General features: G+C 44.1%; 1 protein-coding gene across 1 annotated transcript; it reads left to right on the forward strand.

Annotated features, from left to right (window-relative positions):
* Window positions 1–426: 426 nt before the first annotated feature.
* Window positions 427–10,829, forward strand: crispld1b (cysteine-rich secretory protein LCCL domain containing 1b). The gene is made up of 15 exons (XM_084007099.1): window positions 427–634; window positions 1,304–1,623; window positions 5,349–5,467; window positions 5,723–5,855; window positions 6,017–6,132; window positions 6,853–6,953; window positions 7,142–7,309; window positions 7,426–7,486; window positions 7,661–7,727; window positions 8,135–8,265; window positions 8,374–8,417; window positions 8,521–8,593; window positions 8,946–9,015; window positions 9,350–9,483; window positions 9,637–10,829. The coding sequence occupies exons 2-15, from the start codon at window positions 1,357–1,359 to the stop codon at window positions 9,686–9,688; spliced, it is 1,536 nt and encodes a 511-aa protein (XP_083863225.1). The 5' UTR covers window positions 427–634; window positions 1,304–1,356; the 3' UTR covers window positions 9,689–10,829.
* Window positions 10,830–16,026: the final 5,197 nt, after the last annotated feature.

Raw genomic sequence — 16,026 nt, forward strand, 5'->3', positions numbered from 1 at the left:
TCTTAAGTCTGTAGCCTATTTTCTGCTGCCAATAACTAGTTTTGACCGTGTCTTCCTGTCAAACAAGAAAAAAGCTGAAATAAACAAAAAGTGCAATATTTGTAACTGGAGTGGGCTGCTCTCATAACATCCACGAGTTTACCTTCACGTCACTTCTAGTGCGATCAGGTGCCTCCTCAAATAGATCAACCATGGAGTCCAACTGTGTGTGTGTGTGTATGTGTGTGTGTGTGTGTGTCTTTGGTGGGGGTGCACTAAGGGGGAGCAGGCTAGAGGGTTTGGTGGGGGCGTGGTCCTCTGCGTTGAGCGTTGCTAAGCGCAAAATTGGCATATAAACGCAAAATGAGCACAGCGGTCCCATGCAGCCTGTAGCTGAGCCAGCTGAGGAATTCAACAGGTACCTAGAGACATTTCTGAGCTCTCTCTCTCTCTCTCTCTCTCTCTCTCTCTCTCTCTCTCTCTCTCTGTCTTCCTCTCTTTTCCAGCGTGGATGTACAGACTGCCTGCACTCATTTTGTGTGATGGATGGAATGAAAGGCTCCATGGATCGGAAAACTGTCACTCTCTAAGGCGCTCTGGCATCTGGAATATTGTACCTGGGAGATATTGTGATCACTTTGGCGGGTATTTAAAGGTAAACTTGCAGTTTCCTGTACATTAACGCTCTATGAATATTACTATAACTAAAGGACCTGTGTGAGCATGCCGTCGTTACTCATTATGTTTGGCCTTTTTTTAAAGTAACACAAGCTAATCCTAGAATCCTTTTTGCAATATTCTCAATGATGATACTTGTTGGACTTCTTTGCATTTAAAAAAAAGATCAGAAGTGTTTCAGTTATAGAATTAAAGATCATGATTATCATGTTTTTTTTTTGTGCATGTGAGCTCATCCAGCAGAGTAAGGCACCAAACCTCCAGCTCTGTAACATTATGTGTGAAAGCTCTGGTCTACACTGGTCCTACTGTGTGTCCTGATGCAGTGACCTGCAGATGCACTCGGACCGCTGAACGCTGTATTAGCCTCACTGTTTGAAGTCAAGTCCCCTGTAATTACAGCATTATTTAAACAGAGATACATTCAACGTGCCTTCGGGCTGTTGTATAAAGATGCTGTAGTGTTGGTAAGGGAGAACATGAATGTGTACACTGATTGATATACATAATCAGCTACTGTAATAACGTGCTACATCACATATTAAACGGCTGTCTGGAGATTTTTATGCTTGTGTGCAACAAGCGAAATTGCCTGAAAGAATTGAGCTGATATTCTTCTTGAACATGCACTCTCTCCGTTTTGCAGATATCGAAAATTGTTCTTGGTTCATCCGCGTTTTTTCACCCCCCCCCCCCGTCATGAAGAGGTCTCTACCTTTCCCGGGCTGGGTGAGAGCGGCGAGCTTGTTCCTGTGTTTGACCCAGACGGTCCTGGCCATTGTCCTCACGAACTCCACGCAGCTGGAGTCCATCCTGGACAAGTACAGGGACAGGGACGAGGAGTGGTGGAGGGCCAGGTCGAGAGGGAAGAGGGCCATCAGCGAGGGGGACATGCACCTCATCCTGGACCTGCATAACAAGCTGCGGGGTCAGGTCCACCCTCCCGCATCCAACATGGAGTACATGGTAGGTGCTGAGGACACAGATCATAATCTGTACATAATATACAATATACTTGGAACACATATTATCACCTAACCAATCTGGTAAGGTTAGCTTGACTAGCTGTTTAAATTAAAGTTGCATTCTTCTTGGCTTTTGATCAAATCAAGAACCCATCTTTTGAAAATAAACAGCTAAATTGAGAATTTTAAACAGGAACCGCCATGTAGGCCTACATATCATCCTATAAACTATATCACACACACAACCCTCTGACGGGAGTCTACTGAATCTGTCCGAATCAAGGAGGTTTGACACTGAAGTCGTGTGTTTCTCAGAGACAGAAAGAACTTTCCTGACTCTGCAAGCGAACGATCAAGATCTGCAATCCAAAGCCACCATCTGGCCGGCTGTAGCTGCTGCCTCCTGCCTGCCCGGCCTCTCTGACCCTGGCTCACATCCAGCTTTCACCCCCGCAGTGTTGTCCTGCCCTCTACCTCAACCAACCCCCCCTCCTCCTCCCTTCCTTCCTGCCCTGCATCTCCTTACTCCACCGCTCCGTTTCTCCTCCTGCTGACTCTCATTCTCCATGCCTCGCTCTTTTGCCTTCCTCATCTTCAGCCCCCCCCCCCCCCCCCCCCCCCCCCTCTTCGCCCAGCTCACTCAAACCCTGGCAGAGGCCGATGTTATCCTTTGTTTGATCCTCCACGCATCTCATTTTGGGTGCCACGGCGGTGAATCTATTTCAAACATGTCGCCGTTTGAAGTGCGGGAGCACGGGAGTGTAAATGTATGTTATGTACACTAATCCAGTGTTTCTTTAGCGAGGGGTACTATTACTGATGATAATGATGCGGTGAGGCCGGGGACTGATGAGGGCCAAGTATTTGGTTTTCAGATTGCAGGATTTCGGAGGCCAAAACGGCTGCAGCCCTGACTTCTTAATTTCATACAAAAGCCACTCAGCAAATGCTTTTAAAGGGCCGTTACGTTAAGTTAATCTAAAGCACGTCATCTCCTCTCCAGCAGATCCTCCTGAGAGCTCTTTAAAGGTTCCCGTAATCACAACCACTTTCTGTGCTGCAGGTTGAATTACAAGCATTTACATGAAGCATTTTTGAATTCCCAAAGCAAAAGATGCTTGTTTTATTCCTTGAGCACTCATCCTACATCTAGAAGACTTCACATCTCGCACTGACTGAAGCAGAGGTGGTCCTGGCCAATGGCTGCTAACAGCTCTGTATTTGGGGAACTTAATGCTCTTTGGAATGCAAGGAGATTGTGACCTTTCTCCAGAGGCAGGCTGGCCGTCCATCTTCCTCTCTGCCGGATAATTGAGGGTGAAGAATAACAAGAACGCAGAGAGAATAATGAGCTGGCAGAGATCATTAGCATCTGCTGGAGAATGTTTGCAGTGAAGGCTTTTGTGTTGAACCTCAAATTTCATTAGAACCTGCAGGAGTAGTGGCACATGGCCTGTGCAGGTGGGCAGTATTGCATTACTAGGAGGCTCCAGGGTTCAGCGTATTTAAAATAAATCCGATTCTAAGAAGTGTTGTCAGAAAAGTGTTTTTCTGAGCGGCCGCGCTCAAAGCCGGCGTTAAAAAACCTGCAGTCACAGAGAGGCCAAGACGTGATAGTGTGTACAGACGGGAATTACTTACTCTCAATGGTAGATGGTAAAATGTCTTACCTCGGCACATCAGCCCGTTAGCTGCGTAAAGTCGTGCTCGTTGATTTGTAGATTCGAGTAAGATACAAAAATTGACGCAGCTCCCTTCATTTTAGAGAAGTAAATTCATATATATGTATATATATATATATATATACAAAAGATTAAAATATGAAAATGATTGATTTGTGGAGAAAAAAAGCAGTGAAACTAATTTTGTTGCTGACATTTCGTCATTTCAGATTCGGTTAGGATGCTACATCACGGACGTAATGTGTTAAAATAGATATTCGAACGTGTTTTTTTAGAAGCTACGTTCAAACTTCATTTTTGGCCGACTGGGACAGCTCTAAAGAGGATTAAAACGTCCAACTAACAAGTATTCTGACTCCTTCATCAACCCAAAAAAAAAAAAATCACTAGAGACTGCAGTTCTTCTTCTGTCTTGTCCTTAAAGTCAAACTCACAGTTTGTACATTCAACAGCGATCCACCAGCTGCATTAGCAAGCACACATTCCTCAGTGTTTCCTCTCAGATTTTTCAGCCGCGGGGGCGGGCCAACACAAACCGGGCTCTAATTTAATTAAATGAAAAGTGCAAAGTATTTAGCACATGAACTAAAGCTTAGAAGAAGTAACCAGTGAACACGGCCTTACGTGTGAACACAGCAAACTGATTTTATATCTTATGTTATCTGCACCTGTAGCAACAAGCTCCTCCCCCTCTTGCAATATTTTGTGCTGTTATTAGTCAGGCTTGTATCGCACTCCAGCAAATGTTTGCCTAGTCGCTTCAACTGAAACCAACAGACAAATTCAAGCATGCTGATCCTGTATTTTTTCAATCTAACCCTGAAGGAATCACACCGTCTTTTAACTGAAGTTAAACGGAAATAAAGTCACCGAAATGGGACATGATGAGCATGTCGTTATCGTGGAGGAATATAGCATCAAAACGTTGAAACGTTGCAGGAGGACGGGGCAGAAAAATCCCCCCAAAGTCGGTATCTCAGCCACAGCCGGGCTGCCGCCAAAGAAGTAGAGGGTCAGAAGTATTCCTTCTCCAATCAGGCCTGAACAGTGAGCCGCAGCACGGCGAACGGGCAACAGTGTGCACAGTGTGTCGGCCTAAGCAAACATATGGAACGCATTATCATGGTCAATCGGAGCAGTTACAACTCCACACTTAAGCATTATCCTATTAGTGTTTGACGTGCGATAGCCGTAATGCAACCAAACAGCGCGCCAGCGGCGGAGCACACTGCGCCTATTCTTCAGCCTCCCTAACAAAGTCAACAGCAAATTAACTTTGCTGCAACATTTGAATTTCCCGATCCTGCCTGCTTTCCTGCTTTGTTCAAAATGCCGTTTTCAGGTATTTTAACTTCAGATTAGTTTAATTTGACATCTTTAAAGATGGCATCAAGGCTCCCCCTAAAAAACAGAGACTCTCTGTTTTATATTTGTCTTTCTCCTCTCCCTCGGCTTGTTTCACGACAGCAGAACTTACTGGAAACAAGCTACGAAACCACCACATTGAATAGTAGCACAAAGCTGCAAGTCGCTGTGGCGGCGGTGGTACCTCTCCGCTTCCCTCCTCTCTCATGTACGTGTCTGTGTGCGAGGGAGCGAATGTGTGAGCCTCATAGGAGAGGCCTAGTTTTGACTATACTGTGTTAAATTTGCGAGAGGCATGCGTACCCAAAGCAAAGAGCAGGTTCACTTTGCCTCGCAGGGTTGCTTTGGTTTCGGTGGAATTCCTGGTAGTTTTAGTTTACTTCAAGAAGATGATGAGATGTTTGAGAAATGTAATGAGTAGCAATTAAAGCCACAACTACGGTAAGTGGCCACTTAGCCCTACTTTAAATCAGGAGGGGGGATCCAGAGAGGAGTTTCAGGTCTGCAAACATCTGTTGGAGGTAAAGGAGAAAAAAAGGAATATTACCAAACGTAATGCTTCAGGCACCAGATAAAAAAGGTATTAGCTACTCGCTGGCCTTCAGGGTTGACCTTAGCTCCTCTTTTCCTGAGTCAAATAACTCTGTAAACAATAACGTGTGTGGTGTGTGCTCCCCAGGTGTGGGATTATGAGCTGGAGAGGAGCGCAGAGCACTGGGCACATACCTGCCGGTGGGAACATGGACCGAGCCACATGTTGACACAAATAGGCCAAAACCTGGGAGCTCACTGGGGCAGGTGTGTATGTGCTTTATAGAAACAGTATTCTGATAACACGTTGCTCTGATATCGCTGATATTTCCCAATGAAGGCTCAACTAAACTGAATGTGGCTATCGTTAAAGTAAACCTGTGCTTTTCCTGCTATGCAGGGTTAAAGTCTTCCAACCATGTAGTTCCGCTGCTTATATGTCATATTACCAACGAATTAGATTGCATTTTTGTGACGTAATGAAAGGATATCCAGCCTAACATCTTGTGTGTGTGGGTTCAGGGACCGCCCCCCCACCTACCACGTCCAGGCCTGGTATGATGAGGTGAGGTACTACAGCTATCCATACTCCCAGGAGTGTAACCCACACTGTCCATTCAGATGTTCAGGTCCAGTTTGTACTCACTACACTCAGGTAAGAGCTTTCAGAGATATTCTTCTGTGACCACATCAGTCATGTTTTAGAACCGTTTCATTATTACGTCACGTACAAATGTAACAGTAAGACAAGATGAGTGTTGATGGTCACATGACCTGTTTGTCACTTGCTTTTCTTGTGTTTTTCCATTTTCACAGTTGGTGTGGGCGACAAGCAACCGGATTGGCTGTGCCATCAATGTGTGTTACAACATGAACGTGTGGGGAATGATCTGGGCTAAAGCTGTCTACCTGGTCTGCAACTACTCCCCACCGTACGTCTGTCTGTCTGTTTCAATGCCGCAGGATACAACGTCCTCAAACGAGATCAAAATGACATCATAAATGACATCATAAATGAAGTACTATAATACCAAATGAGAAAGTCAGACACGACACAAGATATCAATAGTTAAGGTTTTAAGACTAAAAGAGAAATACAAATTGGGAGGTGTTAGAAAAAGGCTCGATTAGCCACTAACTAACTATCTCCAACCCAACTTGCAGTCAAGTTGCATTATGGGTAACGTAGGCACCAGGTTTTGACAAGGAAGGAGATTGCACGTAGCGGTCTACGTCGGCGTACGTCAGCCGGGTGAAGACTGTGAAGTAGGACGGAGCATTTCCTGTTTCTGTCAACTCTGCAGCTCCAGTCGCCTAGCAACCAGCTGTGGTTGACAATTAAGAGCATAGATGAGGTAACTAAGGTTACCAGAGATCATATTTGGCTCTTTGTATTGTGTATTATGATGGAGGAGGATACGCCTCATGATGTATTTCAGGCTGAGAGAGTTTATTCTGCTGCTGATTTTGAGCCAATCATCACATCAAATGTGACGTTCGCTGGATTGGGATTCTTTTTCTATCTGTCCATCTGGAGTCCAACAATGTTGTAGGAGTGCAATGACAAATTCCTTGAAGTTTCACAAACATAGTAAACTATTTATTTAGCAGCAAGTGTGACAAAACTCCTTTTTCTACATCTTTTTTTTCAGGGGCAACTGGTGGGGTCATGCACCGTACAAATACGGGACTCCTTGTTCTGCCTGTCCAGCCAGCTACGCCGGAGGCTGCAGGGACAATCTCTGCTACAAAGGTGGCTCTCAGTCACACTTTTGCACCTACCCAAAGTTGTGATTGATAGTTTTACTGACACACATTTCCCCTCACCATCCAGCCACGACTGACATGTCAAAAATATTCACACAAGTGTCAATATGAGACAATAAAATGATCAAATCCAGGGAAACGCACACAATGACAATCTGGCCTCCATGTTTCCAGAGGGGGGCGTTGACAGGCGTCCCGCTCCCGAGATCGAGGAGACCAACTACATAGAACCGGAACCAGAACCGGTGAGGGACAGGGAGCCCCAACCCAGGACCCAGACACCAAACCCCTCGCTCAATGACAACCTGGAGAGAAACCAGGTGGTCAGCACGGAGCAGATGTGTAAGATGTGACGCAACACAGCCGCCTCCCTCTGAGCGGCGCAGCTTCCACAGTGTGTGCATTAGTCCTGCTGTGAAAATGAGGTTGTGAAGAGCGCGTTTGTTTGTTGTTTTCAGGTCAACAGGTCGACTGTGAGACCAAGCTGAGAGATCAGTGCAAGGGGACGACCTGTAACAGGTAAATGTGCTGAGGCACATTCTGGGAAACGTGTGATCAAATAGGTGGGGATTATCAGGGCAGTGCAGATAGAGTTAGATCATTTATCATTAACGGATTTATGCTCATATTAATAGTATATACTCATATTTAAAGCAAAGCACCAGTGTTCACCTAACTATTTGTTGTCCGTAGATACGAGTGTCCACCTGGCTGCCTCGACGCGCCTGGAAAAGTAGTCGGGACGGGATATTATGACATGGTAAGAAACCATTTTTACTCTTACATTTCCATATAAATCCACTGAAAGAGTACTTTTTTACAGTACTCTCTCTCTCTTTATTTTACTTTGGATTCATTTCAAAATGTGCTTATAAATAAAGTTTTATTGACTGATTGATTGACCTGTTTGTCCGTTTCTGGCCTAACAATGGCAACCAAAAAAAAAGTCATTTTCAGGTATTCTTAATGGTATTTGGGAGATTGTCTATTCCCGTTAAAGGATAAGGAATGTTGATGATTCATCCTGCACCCATGGGCGTCATCTAATGTTGCATTCAATGGACAGTTCCAGAGGCTTTCATCATGTCTTAATAAACTCTGTGCCGTTTATAGTGAACCTTAAAGATAAACCTTGCTGCGAGTTGACGTCTCTGTCTCTTATCACAGCAGTCCAGTGTGTGTGGAGCCGGGTTACACTCCGGGGTCATTGACAACGACGGAGGTTGGCTGGATGTGACCAGACTGGGCAGGAAACAACAATTCACCAAGTCATACAAGAATGGTATTCAATCAATTGGGTATGAATCCGTCTCTGTGTTAAGTCTTCATCTATCCTAGAATGATGAAATGATGAATGGTGATGCAGCACAGACATTAACTTCATGCCGTTTTGTTTGAACTCACAGGAAAAACCGAAGTGCCAATTCCTTCAAAATAGAGACGGTGCCTGGTAAGGAGCATTCTCCACTTAGAGGACACAGATTTAGTAACATGTTGTCTACATATATATAGAGACACTGTCATTTTGCTGTGCTTTTTTTCTCTCCTCCCAGTTAAGGCGATAACATGCGACACCACCGTTGCACTCTTCTGCCCGTTCAAGAAACCTGTACGACACTGTCCCAGGTATCATTCATGCTTTGGATTCATCCACTGAGAAACACTGAAAACATCTCTTTTTTAATTAAACCACAATCGGCTGAGCTAAAGAGTCATTCTAAGTAACAGGGCTTAGCGATTTGGCCTCTGTGTCTTTTCAAAATTAGCATTAACAGATTTTTTAATTAAATCTTGACAAAGTTTACCTGTTTTCACAGCCCAACACGCTGCAGCTCTTTAACTCTATAAGCCGTGCCGTCTCAACCAATGAGAGTATTTCATCTTCCAGATATCTCCGCCTTTAAGACCGACACAACATGCAGTAGTTCTGGATCTACTGGAAACACTCCTCGGACCTAACGTGAGCTCTTTTCTTCAGGTTGTATTGTCCCAGGAACTGTCAGCGTGACGGTCGAGGCCGAGTCATCGGGACGAATCACTACTCAGATGTAAGTTCCTGCATGGTTGGTTTTATTGGAGATCTTATTCACAGCACATATTTTGACTCATCGCAGCCAGTAAAGAATGGACGTAATCGACCACATGAATGGCAGCTTGATTCAAGTGCTAAAGCCTAGTTCACACTATGTGACTTTACTCATGGGTTTCCACCGGCCGATTTCTAAATGTCGGCCTTAAAAAAACACTTTTTTTTTCACATTTTGTCTCGTTAAAGCACATCTATAAATAATGGCTCTGCATTCATCCTGTAGGGAACAACATCAATTCAAGATCTTGTATGAATGATTTGAAGTTAAAGGCCGCACCCTCCCTCCCCTCCAGAAATCCAGTATCTGCCGCGCAGCCATTCACGCTGGCGTGATCCAGAGCGAGTCAGGAGGATACCTCGATGTGATGCCGGTGGACAAAAGGAAGCAGTACAGCGGCAGTTACCAGAATGGCATCACCTCAGACAGGTATGACAGAAAAGCACAGTGAAGTAGCCAACATGTGTACACTAATAATGTTTTAATTGATATGGAGTTGAACCTTGATTTTGAGTTCACAATCCACACAGTAATACAACCATTCAGCACGTTTCTGTCCTGCCGCCGCCCTTCTCCTTCCAGCCTGGTGAACCCGACAGCTGGAAAAGCCTTCAGAGTGTTTGCCGTCATCTGAAAAGCGGAGAGAGAACCATCGAACACGGCCGCTTCACATCCAGCAAACCCACTCGTTATCGTCTCACACCCTGCCATCACATTCACTCCCACCGTGAATAAATCCACCTTTCCAGCTTCTGACACTCAGAGTGTAACATGGCTTAACTCAAGGCTTCCCCTCCACGTTTTCATCTCGAGCAAACCGATAGTAGCTTAGCTCGGGATGAGTGACGACCCCGTGATAATCACGCTGGGCTGCCGTTCATCATGCTGACGTGATATCACGTCACCGATCCGAGACTTCAGCCCGTCAAGGTTAAACTACAACAATGGAGGTTTTACCCGAGTTAGTTTATATGCAGTGTGCATCAGATCTAGATGGACACAATGTGCAGACGCCATGCTGGAATTATCAACTAAAACACCGTCAAAACCAGATATCATTTGATGAATAACTATCAGGTAGAGTTAAATAGATTCATAAAGATAGAAAGTAGATCATCTGCAGAATTATTTTCCTTCTACAAGCAGGATTTTGCTCTTATTGTTCTATTGTTTAAAGTGAAGCGAGCTGTCGATGGGGGAACAGTGCAGGTACGCACGCTTACCTGAGCCGACTAGCAGCATCGTGTGTGTTGGATACGACCCACGCGGCTTTATTTCAAACTTTGCATAATGAAGATATAACTAATTATATCATACATTTGTTGGAATATTATATATAATCAGGCAACACACACAAGAAGAAGGGTTTTTTTCTATTAAGTCTGTTTTTTAGCCTCCATATATCACGTATATAGTACAGCAACATTGCAGGCAGTAAAATACAGATTGTATATTTTTGTACATAATAATGTTGTAAATAATAGTGAACACTTTGCTATGAAATGCTTGCAACTGTTGCCTTTTCTCATTAACATTTCTAACACATTGCCAGCCATACAAAGAGCAACACTAAGCAGTAGATATACACACATATTTGTCACTCAAGCTTTTATTTTTTATAAAGGACTCATTTCTAGTATATTCACGTGTTTGTAAATATTGTGTATGTAACATATTGTTTTATTTTATGCTGCGTTTCCCAGCTTCATGTTTATAGATTTATACAAATGGACCCTGGCTGGCCAGGAATGTGCATGGCAGAATCCTGAAATGATTAAAACACTTAATCAAATGTTTTCATGTCATGTCTTATTGTTTTAAGTAGTCGGTGTCAGGAAGCACGAAGCCGAAAATCTGCAAACCCAAACTTTCAGGCTCCTCAGGTTTACATTGTATTACATTACACTGGTTTTTGTGCACATATGGTTACAGACATATGGTGGAGTGGCCACACTATTTTAATATCAGTCCCGACAGCGTCCAGATATCCTGAGGAATCTGGGCATTAACATTTCAACGGCGTCTCAAATTCAGCTGCGGATCAAACTTTCAAGCTTGATTTCTCTCTAGAAAGCCGTTTCCAGGAACTGGGAGAACGCAGCGGAAGGGAAAGCTGCTCGCTTCAGATCTTAATCTACCGCTTGGCTTTGCATGTTTCACGTAAAAAGACTTGTCAGTTCAACTTTATCGCTGAGCCCAGAAGGCGTCTCTGTATTGGATCGACTCACGACATCAGTGGGAATAAATCCTAAACACAGTGTGCACCAACACGATATTTCATGTTCCTTCTGCGTTTCGTTATCACTTCTCATTTTTCAGTGAGGATAGATGTTGAAGTGTTCGGGACCACTGGCTGTGCACACAAAGACCCGCTTTGTGTTTTTGCCCGATCTCAACTTCCCAGGATGCATTTCCGTTCCCTCATCTGGACGGGCACAGATGTGGCTGAGCTCGGTCACCCCTTAAAGCTGCAGTTTAATTTAAAAGAACTGTTTGTCACATTCGTGCAAACTGTCAGATTCAGAACCAGCACATATATAAACCAAACAAAATCAGCTGGAAACGGACAAAACTGGTCAATAAATACTAAACAGTCTAAGGGATTTGACCCTTTCCCCCGAATGTCCATCACATAAAGAAACTATGAGCCAATATTAAATCTGCTGCTTTGTGCTCGGTCTCCTGGAGAGAGGGGGGAAAAAGCCAAGCATCGCAGTGCTGTCAAAATTCACAGGAGCCTGTTGCCGAGGCGGCCATTGGTGCGGGACCGCTGTGAACGTCTCCGGTCAGCCAGCCAGCTTGTCGGTCAGGAAGCAGTCCGTCCACCAGGTTACTGAGACCATTCTCCATGTGTGCAAGTCTTTTCACTTCGTAAAGGATAATATATATAACATGACACCCAGGTGCTTCACATCAAAATGTGCAGAAAGGCTCAGCTACAAAGAAGGATCATTTTTTGTCCTACAGCAATGTGAGATTAATAGCTGAATAATTGCTGATTCTTTTTAAACCTTCAAATCTCACGTGAAATCACACATTTACTCATGTGGGCTGATTGTTTCAAGTGGTTTAGCAAAGTCTTAGATTCACAAAAGTGTAATATCTGAAGAAAATAGGAGATAAATGTTTGCCACTTGTATTCGTCAGATCCACCCGTCGCTCCTCCGCAGTCCAAATATGGTCACTTCACTTCACTGGTTGCAAAAATCCAAGATGGCGACGAGGCAAACGTGTTTTGATGACGACTGGCTTCTCTCTGCATCTGAACAGATTTACAGCAACTTTAATTTCAGTATAAATCACATACATGAATACAATCCTATGAAAGACGACGTATTTGGAACAGAAGCAGAATTCACATTCACTCGGTCACACTACTGCTACTTGTTTTGGCACAGTTTTACTAAACAAATATACTTACCCATCTTCAAATGTATTGTGATTTGTTTTCATATTTCTCTTCGGCTGTAAAGTCAAATCCTCCTGGTTGTGAATCTCCGGAGAACCGAACCGGTCATCTCTGAGCTGTCAATCACACGAGCCTTTAAATCTGAGTAACCAATGGAACGAAGAGGTTTTGTTGCTGGGGGCGGGTTCTAAGGGATTTCCCTGAGCGTCCATAGGTTAGTTTCTCACGACCGTTGACGGACACCGGAAGCAACCAATTAAACACGATCGGAGGCGTGGCCTCTCTGTTCCCTGCCTTCCCGTTGGCGGTATGAGTCACGTAGTATCTCGCGAGAGAAAGAGGCGGAAGGGGAAAAATCTCGCGAATTCGTGAAAGTCCGAATTTTTTTTTTTTTTTGGTAAGTTATTGCAGAAATATTTTATATACAGTAAACGGCGAACAAACACTGAAATGACGCAGGTCTTTTGGATTCTTTCATCTCCAGTTCAGGTAAATAGTAACACAAACAGCAAATACACACAACTAGCCCCGTGAAACACTGTTCACTATATACACAACCACAGGACGTGTTTTACTAGGGGTATAACAGTTCACAGAATCCATGAGAAAACAAAATAACTTTATTAAAACAGTTAAAGTGTGAATAGAAAATAAATAACTGAATGTATGTAAATGTAACCCAATTAAAAAATGTATTCATGATCATGTAATCCTCCATCAAGCCGACTTGACACAAATCGTGCTCCATTGAGCTTAGCTAGCCCGGTAGCTAGCATGCTACAGCTGACAACAACTGGTGCGCTGATAAAACTTTATGTGTAAAACAGCAGAATGTATTTTCCGTGTGTGAGTAGTAAAAACAAACAGCTGTTTGGGTCACAGCGAACCGAATGGACGTTGCATACGTAACCGAGCGTCCTGTACGTCTGTCAATTTTATAAAAAAAGAATATGTTTGTTTCTGCAATGACCCAAAATCCCATTAGCTTCATGTAGAGGTAACCACGGCGATGCTCGCTTCCTGGTTGTCCTACAGAACTACATCGTCCCTGCAGCGCTCTCTCGTAAACCAGTACCCGACTATGCACAACACTTACAAGATGTTTCTGTGTTTTGTGAAACACGACCGAGTGTGCGGTACTCGAAGGGGCCCCGAGGAATTCTGAGCCCCCTGACAGGAAGGGGAACGTGGCCCCTTGACCTTGATGTGCTGAACTTGAGCAGAGTATAACCTGGCATCTTTGAGAGAGGGGCCCCCACCCAGTTCGATGGATGTACCCCCACCCCACCCGAACTGCTCAGTGAGCCGCCGCAAACATCGAGTGCTTCAGCAAATCTGCCTTCAAAATGTTACTAAAGTCGCCCTTCAGTCGTAACTGTCATGTGACTTTTTAAATAACGCCGGCCTTGAACGCTTCATCCGTAACACTTAGCCGTGAGGGAAAGTCTATTCATAGCGAACGGATAAATAGTCGTGACCGGTGTTTGTGTAAGGCTAACGACGCGCTCGTGTGTTGCCAGTTTTAGCAATGAAACCCTTCTTTTTATTGTGTGTTTGTCGGTCAGTAAAACACAGAAACGGCAGACGGACGTAGCAATTATGAGGGTTTTTGAGATATGTTTGAAGACTCGGACACAGCTGGCCGTGCCTGAAACGCACCGGTGTGTGTGTGTGTGTGTGTGTGTGTTTATATATGAATAATCCTCTGCATGTGTAAGAGTGAGGCACTTTCTAAATATGCAGTCACTCGCATGCTATACAGGTGGTTAACTCCTGGGCGGACACACACCGTGCATGTGGGCGAACAATCACTGTGGACGGGATGAGGAGCAGTGTGTGTGTGTGTGTGTGTGTGTGTGGTTGGACTTCCTCCTTTCACTCCCTCCACCACTTATAGATTTAGACGTTGTTATTATTTTAACATAGTTAGCAGCTGTGTTTTGGTGGCGAAACATGGTAATCATCTCCCCCGTTGCTGACTTTTCTATCGGCCGAGGTTGTATTTATAACTGCGGGGCTGTTTCACTCCACTTTCTCGTGACACAACAAAGATCTGGAAGCTTCTCAAAGTCCCACACTCATACAGGGTTGGTCTTTTGTGTCAGTCGCCAGGTGAAAAATTCACATATATTTACATTTTTCACTTCTATGACTTCATTCTTTGCTGGAGTAGACGTTTCTTCACATCTTCACTTTGCAAATGAGTTGTTAAAATTTCGAAAAGCTCATAACAAGCTAAGCGTTAGCGTTAGCTAACTACCATATAACGCTAATAAGCCTGAACATCCATGTATTTCACAAAATAAATGCGTTGATTTTTCGCCCAATCAGCTTCCTTCTGTTTGCGTCACAGTTCATCTGTCTTAATTCTGACTTCTGCTCAGCATATAAACTGTTTCCACAAGAAATCCAAAACTACAACATTGTACGATTGTTGCAAAGTTGTGAGTTTTTTCCCTGAAATGTACCCCTTAAATCTCAGAATATCAAAGTTCTTTTTTTCTTGTAAATACGTTTTTTTCTGAATATTCTCAGAACATTTCAGGCCTTGTTCTGCGTCTGCGGAACAAATTACTTCATCCATAACATAACCACATAAAGCCTATAAACCAGGTTTTCATTCGCAGAATGTATGAATTTGTTCTTTGTTTTTTTTTTATATGATTTACATTTGCTATTTTTATTATATTTTATTTGCTCAAGCGTATTGAGACACCTACTAACTTCAGTTCAACCAGTATCCAAAACACCGTGAGTGTTTTCGTGTCGCGTCTACGGGTCGTACCAGTAGGAAACTGGGTGGCTGCCAGCGCTCTGCCCACTTTGCCAGTGAGTGGGTGATGACAGGTGACAGAAATATATTGGAGACAGATATCTCACTCAGTCGTACGGTTTTTCTGAACTCCCTTAACAAACATTTCTATTGGACGGCGTACAGTAACCGGTCACAGTTCAATGCAGGTCAGTAAATCTTAAACCTTGTCTGCTGCTCGGCACAGTCGCCCCCGTTCTGCTGGTCTGGCTTGAAACTAGACCGTACCCACCAGACTCTGGTATCCTTTACACCCATTTTCTGCTCCTCTCTGACAACACAGTCGAAGTCGGAGCTGACTTATTACAGATGGACTGATGTGTGGAAGGTTTTAATTTGCTTCAGTAATTTGCAGCTTGTTTGTCTGAACCTCCTTTTTTATTCATCCTTATCACGTCCTCTCCTCGTTCCTCATTTCCCGTCTACAGATTCCCTCCGCCTCCATCCTTCCTTCCATTTCCCAGCATCCCTTCTTCAGACAAGTCGCGTGTCTTGTCTGTTTGTATTTCACCCTTTTTTGCAGATTGAACTACTCAGTTCACCGAAAAAAAAACACAATTTGAAGACTTTTGCAGCGTAGAAAGCATTTTGAGGACGGCCCCACTCCTACCACACACCAAACACACACGGGCTGATCCCGAACTCAAATTATGGGCTTGGCAGCTCTCCCTCTCCTCCCGTTTTGTTGGTAACCCACATGCCAGAACCTCCAGTGCCAGCAGAGTGTGGCAGAGGGTCACCGGTTCCCACA

This window comes from Eutrigla gurnardus (genome assembly GCF_963514095.1).
Source record: "Eutrigla gurnardus genome assembly, chromosome: 4".
NCBI lineage: Eukaryota > Metazoa > Chordata > Actinopteri > Perciformes > Triglidae > Eutrigla > Eutrigla gurnardus.

Bases quoted from the DNA above. Each gene is read 5' to 3' on its own strand.
- crispld1b (XM_084007099.1), top strand. From the start codon at position 1,357: ATGAAGAGGTCTCTACCTTTCCCGGGCTGGGTGAGAGCGGCGAGCTTG. The intron at 6,133-6,852 runs GTACGTCTGTCT...CTTTTTTTTCAG, and splicing joins GTCTGCAACTACTCCCCACC to GGGCAACTGGTGGGGTCATG. The intron at 8,594-8,945 runs GTATCATTCATG...TCTTTTCTTCAG, and splicing joins CCTGTACGACACTGTCCCAG to GTTGTATTGTCCCAGGAACT.